This window comes from Nomascus leucogenys, chromosome 16 (assembly GCF_006542625.1).
Source record: "Nomascus leucogenys isolate Asia chromosome 16, Asia_NLE_v1, whole genome shotgun sequence".
In the NCBI taxonomy this organism is placed as follows: Eukaryota; Metazoa; Chordata; class Mammalia; order Primates; family Hylobatidae; genus Nomascus; species Nomascus leucogenys.
The window spans coordinates 10015178-10029540 of record NC_044396.1 but is presented as its reverse complement, the minus strand read 5'-3'; the positions used below and the strand labels follow the sequence as shown (position 1 = coordinate 10029540).

At 42.7% G+C, this 14363-nt stretch overlaps 1 protein-coding gene and 2 non-coding genes across 3 annotated transcripts; 1 reads left to right on the top strand and 2 right to left on the bottom strand.

The window, feature by feature from the left end:
* Nucleotides 1-7078: 7078 nt before the first annotated feature.
* RPL30 (ribosomal protein L30) lies at nucleotides 7079-10826 on the bottom strand. The gene is made up of 5 exons (XM_012496062.2): nucleotides 10747-10826; nucleotides 10586-10638; nucleotides 10182-10327; nucleotides 7990-8120; nucleotides 7079-7174 (listed from the first exon to the last, which is right to left on the bottom strand). Exons 2-5 carry the CDS (start codon nucleotides 10604-10606, stop codon nucleotides 7125-7127), a joined length of 348 nt encoding a protein of 115 aa, XP_012351516.1. The 5' UTR covers nucleotides 10607-10638; nucleotides 10747-10826; the 3' UTR covers nucleotides 7079-7124.
* Nucleotides 7407-7538, bottom strand: LOC115830720. Its single transcript, XR_004026272.1, has one exon. It is a non-coding gene; the product is annotated as a small nucleolar RNA SNORA72 (small nucleolar RNA).
* Nucleotides 10827-14016: 3190 nt separating the features above from the next.
* On the top strand, nucleotides 14017-14121 carry LOC115830710. Its single transcript, XR_004026264.1, has one exon. It is a non-coding gene; the product is annotated as a U6 spliceosomal RNA (small nuclear RNA).
* The last annotated feature ends 242 nt before the right edge of the window (nucleotides 14122-14363 follow it).

Here is a 14363-nt window from a genome sequence, read left to right as displayed (position 1 = left end):
TGGTATTCAGTGCAAAAATTCTTAGTTTAACTTTAAATGGAAGATATGTATGTATGAGAAATGGCCACTATGCCTATGAAAAAAATGCTGAACCTCATTAGTAATCAGGAAAATGCAGGTTAAAACAATACCATTTTGCACCCATCAGCTTAGCAAAAATGAGTATGTTTTTTAACAAGTGTTGGTAAGGATGTGGAAATGTGAAGTTCTTGTAGTAAGAATGCAAATGGCACTCTTTGTAGAGTAAGTCTGTTGACATTTCATGAAACTGAAAATGCACACAACCCTGTAAATCTAGCAACTGCACTCAGTTGATTTCAGCACATACATACAAAGAGACCTACATAAGAATGTTACGGCCGGGCGCGGTGGCTCACGCTTGTAATCCCAGCACTTTGGGAGGCCGAGGCGGGCGGATCACGAGGTCAGGAGATCGAGACTACGGTGAAGCCCCGTCTCTACTGAAAATACAAAAAACTAGCCGGGCATGGTGGCGGGCACCTGTAGTCCCAGCTACTCGGAGGCTGAGGCAGGAGAATGGCGCGAACCCGGGAGGCGGAGCTTGCAGTGAGCCGAGATCGCGCCACTGCACTCCAGCCTGGGCGACAGAGCAAGACTCCGTCTCAAAAAAAAAAAAAAAAAAAAAAAAAAAAAAGAATATTACTAGACTGTAAAAGCAAAAAATGAGGAACAACTTAAACATCATCAGAAGGGGAACTGATAAACTCTGGTGTAATCCATACCACAGAAATACAACACCACATGCACAGGAATGTGCTACATCTATACAAATACATGGTCAAACTCAAAACAAAGATGACTTTAAAAAGAATGACAAAATGTTTGGCATACTGTTCCTGAAAATTAAAAAAACAAAATCAAAAATGTCACTAGTTGTTCAAAGATATGTAAATATGTATATGTAAGTATAGGAAATGTTCTAAAAGGATATACCCAAATTGAGAAAATAGGGAAGTGAGAATAGGGACAAAGACTTCAACTTTATCAACTCATGAAGGAACTTACAGCAAGAAACACCCTAAGTGGGAGCTTCAATAAGAAACAAAGGTAGCCAAAATGACATCCTTCCCATGGAAGTCACTTTAGAGTCCAAATGATGCTTTACAAACAAGACATGTTGAATAAGCTTATGTTTACATATTTAAAGACAAGTATTTCCATCAGAATGTCCTCTTAACAGACAGTGCAGGAAGAGTTGGAAGACCATCTCCTAGGCCTCAACTTTATCTGAAAATCATGATTCCTTCTGGGTATAGAAGTTTTGATTCAAAGTATTAAACCTTTAGTTTATATTACATTTGAGTAATCCATCTGACCCTGAAAACACAAGTTTTCATTAGGAAGTAGTACTGGTTTGGGTTGACATTACTTTTGAGGTAGTCATGCATCACTTAATGATGGGATATGATCTGAGAAATGCCATGTTAGGTCATTTCATTGTGTGAACATCAGAGTGCACTTACAAAAACCTAGATGGGGCTGGGTGCGGTGGCTCACGCCTGTAATCCCAACCCTTTGGGAGGCTGAGGTGGGCGGATCATGAGGTCAAGAGATTGAGACCATCCTGGCTAACACGGTGAAACCCCGTCTCTACTACACATACAAAAAATTAGCCAGGCGTGGTAGCGGGCGCCTGTAGTCCCAGTTACTCGGGAGGCTGAGGCAGGAGAATGGCATGAACCCGGGAGGCAGAGCTTGCAGTGAGCCAAGATCGGGCCACTGCACTCCAACCTGGGGACAGAGTGAGACTCCGTCTCAAAAAAAAAAAGGAAAGAAAAACCGAGATGGGTATCCTACTACACACCGAGGCTATGTTATATACCCCATTGCCCCTAGACTACAAACCTGTACATCATGTTACTGAATACGGTAAGCAACTGTAAAACAATGGTAAGTGTTGTATCTAAAGACAGAAAAGGAATTTTTCAGACTTATTATAATCTTATGAGATCACTGTTGTATATGCAGTCCATCACTGACCAAACATCATTATGAGGTGCATGACTGTCAGTTCTGGCATTGCTGCCAAGGTGGCTCAATTCTACTTTACTCTCTGTTGTGTTCAGGCTCCACCTAGTGGCTGAAAAGACTGCCTCCTCCTTTTTAGCAATTAAATACCTCTCAACCTAACATTTTATCTCTCTGCCATGAGAATATATATATATATTTTTTTTTAGCTATTAAACACATTTCTCCTGGGGGAAGAAAAACCTCATGGCAAAAAAAAAAAAAAAAGCCTCCAACCAATGCATTAAAATCTACAGATTAATCCAAGATATTTAACTTGAAGATTGTCTAAAATATTTCTCCATTTTGCTTGTTTTTGCCACTTGTAAATCTCAGTGTAAGGGTTCTGCATTCCATTTTCATCACTTATTGGATTTAATCTGCAAAATAAGGCCAATAATAATATTGCGTGGTCAGAGGATTGAGTTAACATGTAGACTATTTTGTAAGGTACCTAACACTTTTATTTATTTTTTGAGATGGAGTCTCGCTCTTTCACCCAGGCTAGAGTGCAGTGGCATGACCTTGGTGCACTGCAACCTCCGCCTCCCGGGTTCAAGCAATTCTCCTGCCTCAGCCTCTGAGTAGCTGGGATTACAGGCACCTGCCACCATGCCCGGCTAACTTTTGCATTTTTAGTAGAGGCAGGGCTTCACCATGTGGCCAGGCTGGTCTTGAACTCCTGACCTCAGGTGATCAGTCAGCCTCAGCTTCCCAAAGGGCTGGCATTACAGGCGTGAGCCAACACACTTGACCATATTATTTATTTTTAGAGACAGGGTCTTGCTCTGTCTTCCAGGCTAGAGTGCAGTGGCACCACGATAGCTCACTGTAACCTCAACCTCTTGGGTTCAAGCAATCCTCCTGCCTCAGCCACCTGAGTAGCTGGCATCATAGGCCTGTGCCCCACAATGGGCTAATGTTTTTACCTTTTTTTGTAGAGATGGGGTCTCATTACATTGCCCAGGCTGGTCTCACACTCCTGGCCTTAAGTGATCCTCCTGCCTCAGCCTCCACAAGTGCTGAGATTACAGGCCTAAGCCACAGCACTGGACCCTAAAACATTTTAAACGCTCAGTATTAACTATTATATTTTTACTCTTTAGCAGCCCAGAGTATTGGACACAAAGATGGTGCTGAGCTAAGTGTATGTTGAGTAAATGAAAAGACAGAATAAATTCTTTGCTGACCTGAGGAAAGTAATCTGGTAGATTCCCACCCCTAAACTATCTTTTGAAGCAAATAGGCAGTAGTAAATTAAATAATGGTAAATGCATAAGAAATTTAAGAACTACTATTAACAAAATTCTGAACTAGAAAGTCACAAGTGTATCAATAAGAGAATTAAGTAAATGTTTAAGCCCTAGTAGTCATTATCCACTCTAATTTTTGATAAGTGACACAAAGTTGAATACCTTGAGTCCCTGTCCTGTAGAACCTTAGTTAGAGAGGTAATCAATGCCATAAAAAAAGGTTCTAAGGTAACTCAGAAGCACCTGTTTTAGACTGGGTGCTAGGCTTACCCTCAGAACAAGCACAGGTAAGCCCAGAAAAGGGAGGAATGGGGGAAGGAAACCAGATTCCACTGCAGGTGAAGGGAGCAGCAAGTCTAAGGAGTAGTTGGTAGTTGGAAGACAGGGGATGGAAAACTTTTCCATGACACAGATTATAATATTATCTTCCAGACGACCCAACTATTTTTTTTTTTTTTTTTTTGAGACAGAGTCTCGCTCTGTTGCCCAGGCTGGAGTGCAGTGGCGCAATCTTGGCTCACTGCAAGCTCCGTCTCCCGGGTTCATGCCATTCTCCTGCCTTAGCCTCTCCGAGTAGCTGGGACTACGGGTGCCCGCCACCACGCCCGGCTAATTTTTTTGTATTTTTAGTAGAGATGGGGTTTCACTGTGGTCTCGATCTCCTGACCTCGTGATCCGCCCGCCTCGGCCTCCCAAAGTGCTGGGATTACAAGCGTGAGCCACCACGCCCGGCCCAACTATTAACAGTTATATTCATAAGCAGCCTAAAATTTGGTTTCTTCTCCACATTCCTTTTGCTCCTGCCACCATCCCATACCAACTGCAATTCTTAACACATTCTACAATATCCAACCTCTTCTTTGAGATTTCTATTTCCATTCAGTAGAGGTATGGAGTAAATCCAATTGGCTGGAATTTTCTACAATCCCCTGAATATTAGAGCTACCCAAACACACTACTTTCATTATAATTAGAAAAGAACATTTTAAATGTCACCGTACACTTTCCCAGATCTTCCTGGCCAGTGTTACTTTCTCTCTGACAGCGGTTTAAGAGCACTTAATCAAAGGTAACATAGGCCAGAATGAGTAAGGAATGTTTCCTGTCTACTAGCTTTAAACTTGTCTCTCTAAACTTTCTTGCTGAAAGAAAGAATAGTTGTGACTGCACAAAAAGAACATATAATGAAAAGGCAAAAACCAAATATAACATATTATCAACTACATAGAAGGCCCTAGAAATCATAAATTGTCTAAAAAACCATCATTCCAAAATGCCTGCAGCCAAAAAACCACAACAGAAACCATGCAAAGAAAAGGTACACCAACATCTGCAATATTGTATTCTTTAGATCACCACCCCTTGAGAAATTAAATTCGAGCTAGTCAACCTGGAGGAAAAACTAACCCAAATAGTGTGAAAAGTCAACTTGTGGGAAAAACTGACCAAGTAGATAATAAGCACACAAACGACCTTAACCATGAGATTGAAACATTTTGAACTATGAAAATAAACTAACACTATTAGAGACCAGTAGTCAGACAAAGCAACTCTTATCAAAGATTCAAATATTTTATATCACTTTGGCCACACGGGTCTCTGGATATGTAAACATGAACACCTTAGAACACTTAAAATCTTTCATATATTCAGTGACTCTTAACCAGGAGAGAAGCTAGTTTAAAAATGTGGTGACATTTGGGGGTGATTACAATGACATGGAAGGAAAACCAAGAATGAAAAATACCTGCAGAATCCACAGCCCTCCACAACAAAGAACTGTCCCATTACACAATGTCAGTAGTGCTCCCAAATTGAGAAATACTGAGTAAATGAACTGGTAAAACTATTAAAAACCAGACTCTCCAAAGTATTAATATATCCACAACCTCAGATTAACTTCGGACACAAACTAAAATCATGAGCTATTCCCTTGAAAAAAACTCTTAACCCCTGACTATCAAATTGGGAATAAGACCCACCCAGGGCTGTGATATAGCTATTAAAAGCTAGGGCCCACAGCCAGGTGCGGTGGCTCACGCTTGTAATCCCAGCACTTTGAGAGGCCGAGGCGGGCGGATCACGAGATCAGGAGATCGAGACCACGGTGAAACCCCGTCTCTACTAAAAAAACACAAAAAATTAGCCGGACGTGGTGGCAGGCGCCTGTAGTCCCAGCTACTCGGAGAGGCTGAGGCAGGAGAATGGTGTGAACCCAGGAGGCAGAGCTTGCAGTGAGCCAAGATTGCGCCACTGCACTCCAGCCTGGGTGACAAAGCGAGACTCCGTCTCAAAAAAAAAAAAAAAAAAAAAAAAAAAGAGCTGGGGTCCTCTGACTCCAAGTGCAGTAAATGCTTGATTTTCTGCATACTATTTAGAAGGCATCCTCATTTACTGTCTCACCCATCTACCATCAAAACTTGCCTGAAAGAGGGGAGAAAAGGAGCAAGGAGATTGAGTCTAAAATCCAATCTGTGGCCTCCCTCCCTCAAAGCCCAGCTGACTACATATGGCATACCTTACTAGCACCATTCAACTCTGTAAATTAATATCTAACTAAATCATTATTTCCCCTCAAATTAATTCTTTTGAATGTTCCAAAGGATATTAACATATGAAGGATTCCCTGGGACATACTCTTGGGGGATGCAGTATAGTTTCCAAAAATGTGAATACTTAACGTACTTCACAGTACAAAACATACTCGGGCAAACACGGACTTAACTATTGATGATCTGGAATTACTCAGAAATTGTCCAAGTGCACCAACCACTTACCTTAGGAAAGATTATTCATTAAAGTAAAACTTAACCTATGACAGCATTTTGGATGGGGAAACATTTCAGTTAATCTTTTTTAGCTACTCAGATTTGGTAAATTGCAATTCTGGCTAAATTCTGGGTATTTAACCTTGTTGTCTCCTAAGCATACTCGAATATAAAATGCAAACAATGTCCTGAGAATGGAATTACAAAACTTGAGCTTCCTAAACATCTAGTACTAGAAAGGAACCCAGTGCACTCCCTTTACAAAAACTGGGACGGGAGCAGTGGGTCACGCCTGTAATCCCAGCACTTTTGAGAGGCTGAGGCCAGGGGATCATGAGGTCAGGAGATAGTGACCATCCTGGCCAACATGGTGAAACTCCGTCTCTACTAAAAATACAAAAAAAAAAAAAAAAAAAAAAAAAAAAAAAAAAAAATTAGCCGGGCATGGTGGCGCATGCCTGTAGTCCGTTAATCAGGAGGCTGAGGCAGGAGAACCACTTGAACCTGGGAGGTGGAGGCTGCAGTGAGCCAACATTGCACCACGGCACTCCAACCTGGGCGACAGAGCAGGACTGTCTCCAAAAAAAAGAAAAGAACAACAACAACAAAACCCTGGAAAACAGAAATCAGGATGTGTAACTCTTTTTTTTTTTTTTTTTTTTTTTGAGACAGAGCCTTGCTCTGTCGCCCAGGCTGGAGTGCAGTGGCATGATCTCGGCTTACTGCAAGCTCTGTAGCTGGGACTACATGTGCCCACCACCATGCCCAGCTAATTTTTTTTGTACTTTTAGTAAAGATGGGGTTTCACTGCGTTAGCCAGGATGGTCTCAATCTCCTGACCTCGTGATCTGCCCGCCTCGGCCTCCCAAAGGGCTGGAATTATAGGCGTGAGCCACCACCGCGCCCGGCCCAGGATGTGTAACTCTTTACTGAAAAGTCTTGCCACCACATCTGCCTCATCCTCTCTAATCCAACCTTCAGGAAATTGTATTGAAACAAAAAAAGAGAAAAATACTGAAATAGATACAATGTTTTTAAAACAAGCAAATTTTATTAAAGGAAAAATTTGCATGGTTTACTTTTCACCAGTCTGTTCTGGCATGCTTCTAATGATGTCGGAGTCACCTGAAAAATAAAAAAAAAACAGTAATTTTACAATTCATTTAATAGCAACTGGTACCATAAAATTTCTCTACCTTTGGTTATCCCTTCTGTAGACAATGGTCTGCAAATTAGCGCTGATTTTTTGCACAAGTTATCACATTAGCTGTACTGTCATTTTTTTTAAGGCTGACCAAAGATAACCTAGAATCACAGCCATTATATAATCACACAAAATGATCGTGTAATAAAATTGGTTTATCACCAGCATTTATAAAACCAGACCTAGGGAAAGAACTAGGTCTGGGGACACACACGTGGTCTTAATATAGCGAATGTTTAGCCTGTCCTGACTATTACAAAATCAGAACAGCGAGAATATTCGCAGTATTCTATGAATCAAAGATTCACAATTGGAAAACAGAATGATGTAGATTTTTCGGCACTTTCTTTTTCTCAAGCTAATTTTACATGTCTGTTCTCAGGAAGCAAGAATTACTTTCTTTTGTTTTGCCAGATTATTCTCCCCTTACAATTTCACCTTTTACCAAATCTCTAAGTCATTATTTCATAGGTACTTCATCAAATGAAATTCATTATCTGACATTAAAAATTTTAATTTAATAATAAAGCCAATTATAATGTATTGGCATTCATTACCAATTCTCTACAAAATACAACTACGGGATATGCCTTGCTAGATCCATATTCCATCTGAATTTAGGAACCAAAAACATTTGCATAGTAAGAATACTTGCCCAGACATTACATTAGAAAGGCAAAAAAAACAAAAACAAAAAAACAAAAACAAAAAAGACTTTATGATTTAAAAAGCATACCTGGATCAATGATAGCCAGTGTGCACACTCTGTAGTATTTTCCGCATGCTGTGCCCAGTTCAATATTATTGCCACTGTAGTGATGGACACCAGTTTTAGCCAACATTGCATAGTACTCTATTTCAGATTTCCTTTGGAAACCAAAAAGGGCAAATAAATAAATGCGATACCAAGTGACTGACAGACTAAATGTTACTACTTCTTTTCTAGTGTTAATGTTGTTAAGGCCTTCAAAAAGTAACAAAATCACATATTACTCTTAAAAACATCATATTCATTATCCAATACAAACCAACATTTATATGTATCCCTTGCAAATGAAGGGGCAACCAGCAAATATCTACTCAACCCCTACTATGTTTAAGATAGTATCAATACTCACGGAAGAGGGTAAGATGCAAATAAACAAAAGCAAAGCATTATTTAGCATTAGTAAGGGCCACATACTTTATATTTCCATGACAATCTCTAAAGTAGGTATTATGTACTCTTTTTCTTTTTGAGACGGAATCTCATTCTGTCACTCACGCAGATCGTGCAGTGCCACGATCTCAGCTCACTGCAATTTCCACCTACTGAGTTTGAGTGATTCTCCTGCCTCAGCCTCTCAAGTAGCTGGGATTACAGGCGTCCACCATCACACCCAGCTAATTTTTTATATTTTTGGTAGACGGGGTTTCACCATGTTGGCCAGGCTGGTCTCAAACTCCTGACCTCAAGGGATCCGCCCACCTCAGCTTCCCAAAGTGCTGGGATTACAGGCGTGAGCCACGGCACGCAGTCCTTTTTTTTTTTTTTTTAATCTAATGAAACTGAGCCACAGAATAGTAAGTGGAGGATCCAGAATCTAAACCTTTAAAAGATAAGCCGTTTCTATCACTATCCCCCTAGTGCCCAGAATTCTAGATGGGGAGTGATACCGTTTTAGAGTTAAAATTTCTGGCCTCACGCGTGTAATCCCAGCACTTTGGGAGGCTGGATCACTTGAAGTCAGGAGTTCCAGACCAGCCTGGCCAACACGGTGAAATCCTGTCTCTACTAAAAACACAAAATTTCAGCATCAGTTTAGTAGATAACTAATGGTTTTAGGAATCGGAAAGGAGTCCTATACTATCTTGCCACTCAATTATGTGGATCCACATACCAGCAATAGTGCTACAATGTACTAGTGAAAAAAGCACCTCAAGCCAGGCACGGTAGCTCACACCTGTAATCTCAGCAGTTTGGGAGGCCGAGGTGGGTGGATCACCTAAGGTCAGGAGTTGGAGTCCAGCCTGGCCAACATGGTGAAACCCCATCTCTACTAAAAATACAAAAATTAGCCAGGCGTGGTGGCAGGTGCCTGTAATCCCAGCTACTCCGGAGGCTCAGGCAGAATTGCCTGAACCTGGGAGGCGGAGGCTGCAGTGAGCTTAGATTGTGCCATTGCACTCCAGCCTGGGTGACAAGAGCGAAACTCTGTCTTAAAAAAAAAAAAAAAAAAAAGGCACCTCGGACCCCATCCCAAATCCAATGAAATCAGAACTTGCGTTTTAACAACATCACCCATGTGACTCCTTTGCACACTTATGTTTTAGAAGCACTACTATAGAAGACAGGCTTTAAAGTTTCAAAGAATGGTTAGGGAAAAGCCCAACCCATGGGACGAGACAGAAAGGGCCCTCAAAGATTTGACAGTAACTACAGACACCCTATATGTAAGCAGCTTATGCATCACCACAGAAAATTTGGTCACATAGCTTGTATTGTGCAAGGTCCAAGTTTCTTTGGCTTATTTACAACACCCCCTAAGTTCAATTTCAAAACAGTGAGTCAAACCTAGTTTTTGATACTAAAACAAGTCCACACAATGAAGCATCATTAAAGCACCTCAAAGCTAAAAGAACCAAAAAAGCAGGACACAAAATACATGGAAAAAACAAATAATGTGTCTGTGCTTGCATTAAACCTTGATGTTCTGTTTTCACTCCTGCCACACACACATTTATCCCCCAAAAATAAGCTCACAGAAGGGGAGCACGATTTGGGGGTTGGTGGGGGAGACGGGAATGAAAGGCCAAACACCACAATCGCTACCGTAATTATCCTGCAAGTGTTCGAGTTCATGGTACTCAGATTACAAGTTTACACTCCTGTATATTCGTTCACGATGAATTCGCGGTAGGCGACGCCCGTTCAGGTTCTTCGATTACCTCAAAGCTGGGCAGTTGTTAGCGAGAATGACCAATTTCGCTTTGCCTTGTCTGATCATCTTCAGAGTCTGCTTGTACCCCAGGACGTACTTCCCACTTTTCATAACGAGTTGGAGCCTAGAGTTGATCGACTCCAGCGACTTTTTCTACAAAGCAAACATTAAATACGGACCTAAGAGCCTCGCTTGCAACCACCTCAAAACTGGACCCAGCTTTTTGAAGCCGAGCCCCTTAAACTTCCGAAGTCGAGGACCCCAAGTCATTGAGAGGGCCACTGAGATTCCCTCTGGGGCCCTCCAAATGCCAGCAGGCATGCTGTCACCCCAGTGGGCTCACATCTGCCTGCCCTGGCCGAGACATCTCTCCACGTGAATCGGCTTCCGGGCCTGGCCCGCCTCACTCACCGTCTTCTTTGCGGCCACCATCTTCCTGCCTTAGGTGCGGGACGGCCCCCAACCTAGAAGAGACAGAGGACAGGACAGGAAGTTTAAGATCCGGAGTTACAAATGGCAACCCGCAAAGCTCCCCGCGCTGCCTAAACCTCGGTTGGTAGGAGCCCACTCACCAACAGCAGCCGCTAAGATGGCCGGGGAACGAGAAAGGAAAGAGTTCCCACAATGCAAAGCTCTTCACGGCAGAGCCGGAACTGCAAGAACGGAAGCGGAAACAGATCGCAAGCAGAAGGGGCGGAGCAAAGGCGGAGGGCCGCTGCCGGTTGCTATAGGTACCGCTAGCTAGAATGGCTGCGGAGCCGTACGCAGCGGCTCATACCTTTAATCCCAGCACTTTCGGAGGTTGAGGCGGGAAGATCTGTTGCGTCCAGCTCGAGGCCAGCCTGGACAACATAGATCACCCCCGTCTCTACAAAAAAATAAAAAAGAAATTTGCCGGGCGTGGTGGCGCGCTCCAGTAGTCCTAGCTACTCCCAGCTACGCCGGAGGCTGAGGCGGGAGAGTCGCTTGAGCTCGGTAGGTCGAGGCTGCAGTGAGCCATGATCGCGCCACTGCACTCAGCCTGGGCGACAGAGTGAGACTCTGTCTCAAAGAAGGAAAAAAAAGAATGGCTGCAGGGGTGTTCGCTTTCCCCCTCTGCAGGCCTTTAAGCCTCTCGGCATTGTGTTGCTGTTCTGGTGCGAGCTGCAGTCTAACGAATCGAGGCGCTTAGAACCCGGAGGGAGTTCGAAAAGCCGACTGAAGGTGAGGTGGGAGGGTCCATGAGAAGAGGCTGCGGCGGCTGCGACCACGGTCTTAATGCCGCTGAATTCATCTTTGCCCTGAGGCGCGGTTGTTGGAGAGCCTTGTGGGTGACTCCGATGCGCCGCAGCACCCGCATTTACTCTCCGCTTGGTAGAAGCAGCTGTGTCCTCACCCCTGCGGTCACCCAAGTTACCTGTCCCCTGGAGAACGGTGGCGCCCTGCTTGAGTTTCCCAATACTCGCGTTTTGTGACTGTGTTAGCGTGAACTTGTGAGCCGAGTTTGCACTGAGAGCGCGATAAGCAGGTCTAATTTTTTTAAAGTATTTTTGCTGTTAACGTTGGATCTTGGTATAGATGTCCAGAGACAGACCGCTGAAAATATTAGGCGCTGAAAATCCCCACCTAATCAATCAGACCAGTGGGTAAGCTATGTGAAGGAAACCTCTTCCCCTCCTTAATTAAGCCTCACCAAAAAACGCGTGCTGTACCAGGAGTCATTTACATATATTTATTTAATACTCACAAAAGTCCCATGAGATAGTAACCTTTTTATTGTCCATTTTACCTATCTAGGGCTATTGTCAGAGCTAGGACCAGAGCCCAGGTAACTTAGGTCTCTTCACAATTAAAGTTGATTCAGGCCGAATGCTGTGGCTCACGCCTGTAATCCCAACATTTTGGAAGTCCGAGATGAGCGGATCACCTGAAGTCAGGAGTTCGAGACCAGTCTGGTCAACATGGTGAAACCCCACCTCTATTAAAAATACAAAAATTAGCCAGGTGTGGTGGCTCGTGCCTGCAATCCCAACTACTTGGGAGGCTGAAGCAGGAGAATCGCTTGAGCCTGGGAGGCAAAGGTAGCAGTGAGCTGAGATTGGGCCACTGCACTTGAGCCTGGGCGACAAAGCGAGACTCTGTCTCAAAAAAAGTAATAAGGCCGGGCACGGTGGCTCACGCCTGTAATCCCAGCACTTTGGGAGGCCAAGGCGGGAGGATCACGAGGTCAAAATATCGAGACTATCTTGGCCAACATGGTGAATCCCTGTGTCTACTAAAAATAAAAAAATTAACTGGGTTTGGTGGCACGTGCCTGTAGTCCCAGCTACTTGGGAGGGTGAGGCAAGAGAATCACTTGAACCCAGGAGGTGGAGGTTGCAGTGAGCAGAGATCACGTCACTGCACTCCAGCCTGGTGACAGAGAGAGACTCCGTCTCAAAAAATAGTAATTATAATAATAAATAAAATAAAAATAACGTTCATTCAAGTATGTGCCCCTCTTTGATGAAAAATTAACCAACCAAGTTGAATTAGATTATCATAGTACTTGCTTTAATATTTAGTCATAAATTACTTAACACTGCAAATCCAGATATCTGCCTTCCTCTATTGCTCTAGTTTATAAACAAACTCTTTTTGTTTTTTACTAATTTTAGAACTAACAGATAACTAGTTCTCTGACTTCAAGAAACTGAGACCTGGAGAAGTTGTGGTGCTGCTACCTGATAGAGTAAAGGTTGAAACACCAGTCCACCTTTTAATCCTGTGTTTTTTTTTTTTTTCCTGATCCACATTTCATTTGTGGTTGTCATCCTATTATAAAAGTTGAATCCTCAGGCGGGGTGCGGTGGCTCACGCCTGTAATCCCAGCACTTTGGGAGGCTGAGGGATCACAAGGTCAAGAGATCGAGACCATCCTGGCTAACACGGTGAAACCCCATCTCCACTAAAAATACAAAAAGATTAGCTGGGCATGGTGGCGGGCGCCTGTAGTCCCAGCTACTCGGGAGGCTGAGGCGAGAGAATGGTGTGAACCCTGACCCAGAGCTTGCAATGAGCCGAGATCACGCCACTGCCTCCAACCTGGGTGACAGAGGGAGACTCCGTCTCAAAAAAAAAAAGAAGTTGAATCCTCAAGAGCCTTTTCTATTACAATTCACTCCACGTACCATTTGGAAATGTTTAGAGTCTGCCATTCACATTAGACATTCAGACATGAATATTTTTTTCCATTATCATCAAACATTTTTCTTAGACGCTTGATATGCAAAGAACTACACCCTACCTTCAGGAGGCTAATAGTCATGTTGAGAAGGCAAGACCTATAAAGACAATTAGTACAACTCTGCCATATGAAGTTGTTGTTACAGATGTTACATGTTCATTCCACAAACAGTACCATGTGCCATCACCTGTCTTAAGCCCGTGGTCATATAAGATTCCTTCAGAAACCTTGCTGTCTGTTGTCTGAAGGAAGGCATAAGCAAATAGCATAATGTGTTTATTTAACAAATATATATGATGAATTCATCCTCGCTCCAGGCACTAAGAATATACAAAGACATGGTGACTGTTTCTTAAAGAGCCTACTGTCTAGCTAGGCCTTAAAGGAGAGTAATATAGGAATAATTAGTTTTGTATAGACTTTCATGTACTTTTCACAAACCTTAACTCATGGTTACAATAACCTAATAGGCACTGTTATCCTTATTTTACAAGGGCTAAGATTAGAGACAAAAGTTAAATTATTTAGTAAAGGTTAGACAGGTCAGCTGAGATTTTGAAGTCAAGCACTTTGCAGGATTAACTGAAATCAAGGAGGGGATGCATTCTAGTCAGGAGAGCAGAAGCAAAGCTAAAAGGTGCTCGCTTCAGTAGCACGTATACTAAAAATTAGAACGATGCAGAGAAGTTAGCATGACCCCTGTGCAGCGATGACACAAATTCGTGAAAAAATAAAAATAAAAAAAAAGCTAAAAGGAGACAAGAGTGATTAGTACAATTTGGCTGGAATATAGCATTCATGAGAAGGAAGGAGAAAAAAAGAATACAAAAGAAAAGTGGAACGTTAAAGCTTTAAATGTTACAAGTGTAAGTTTGCTTCAGAGTGGAATTACAAGAAATCATTTTATGCTCAAATTTTGCTGCCTTTTCTAACCTTTTCCCAGAAATTTATTTAAATCCCTAGAGATTCCTTGTCCATTACTGA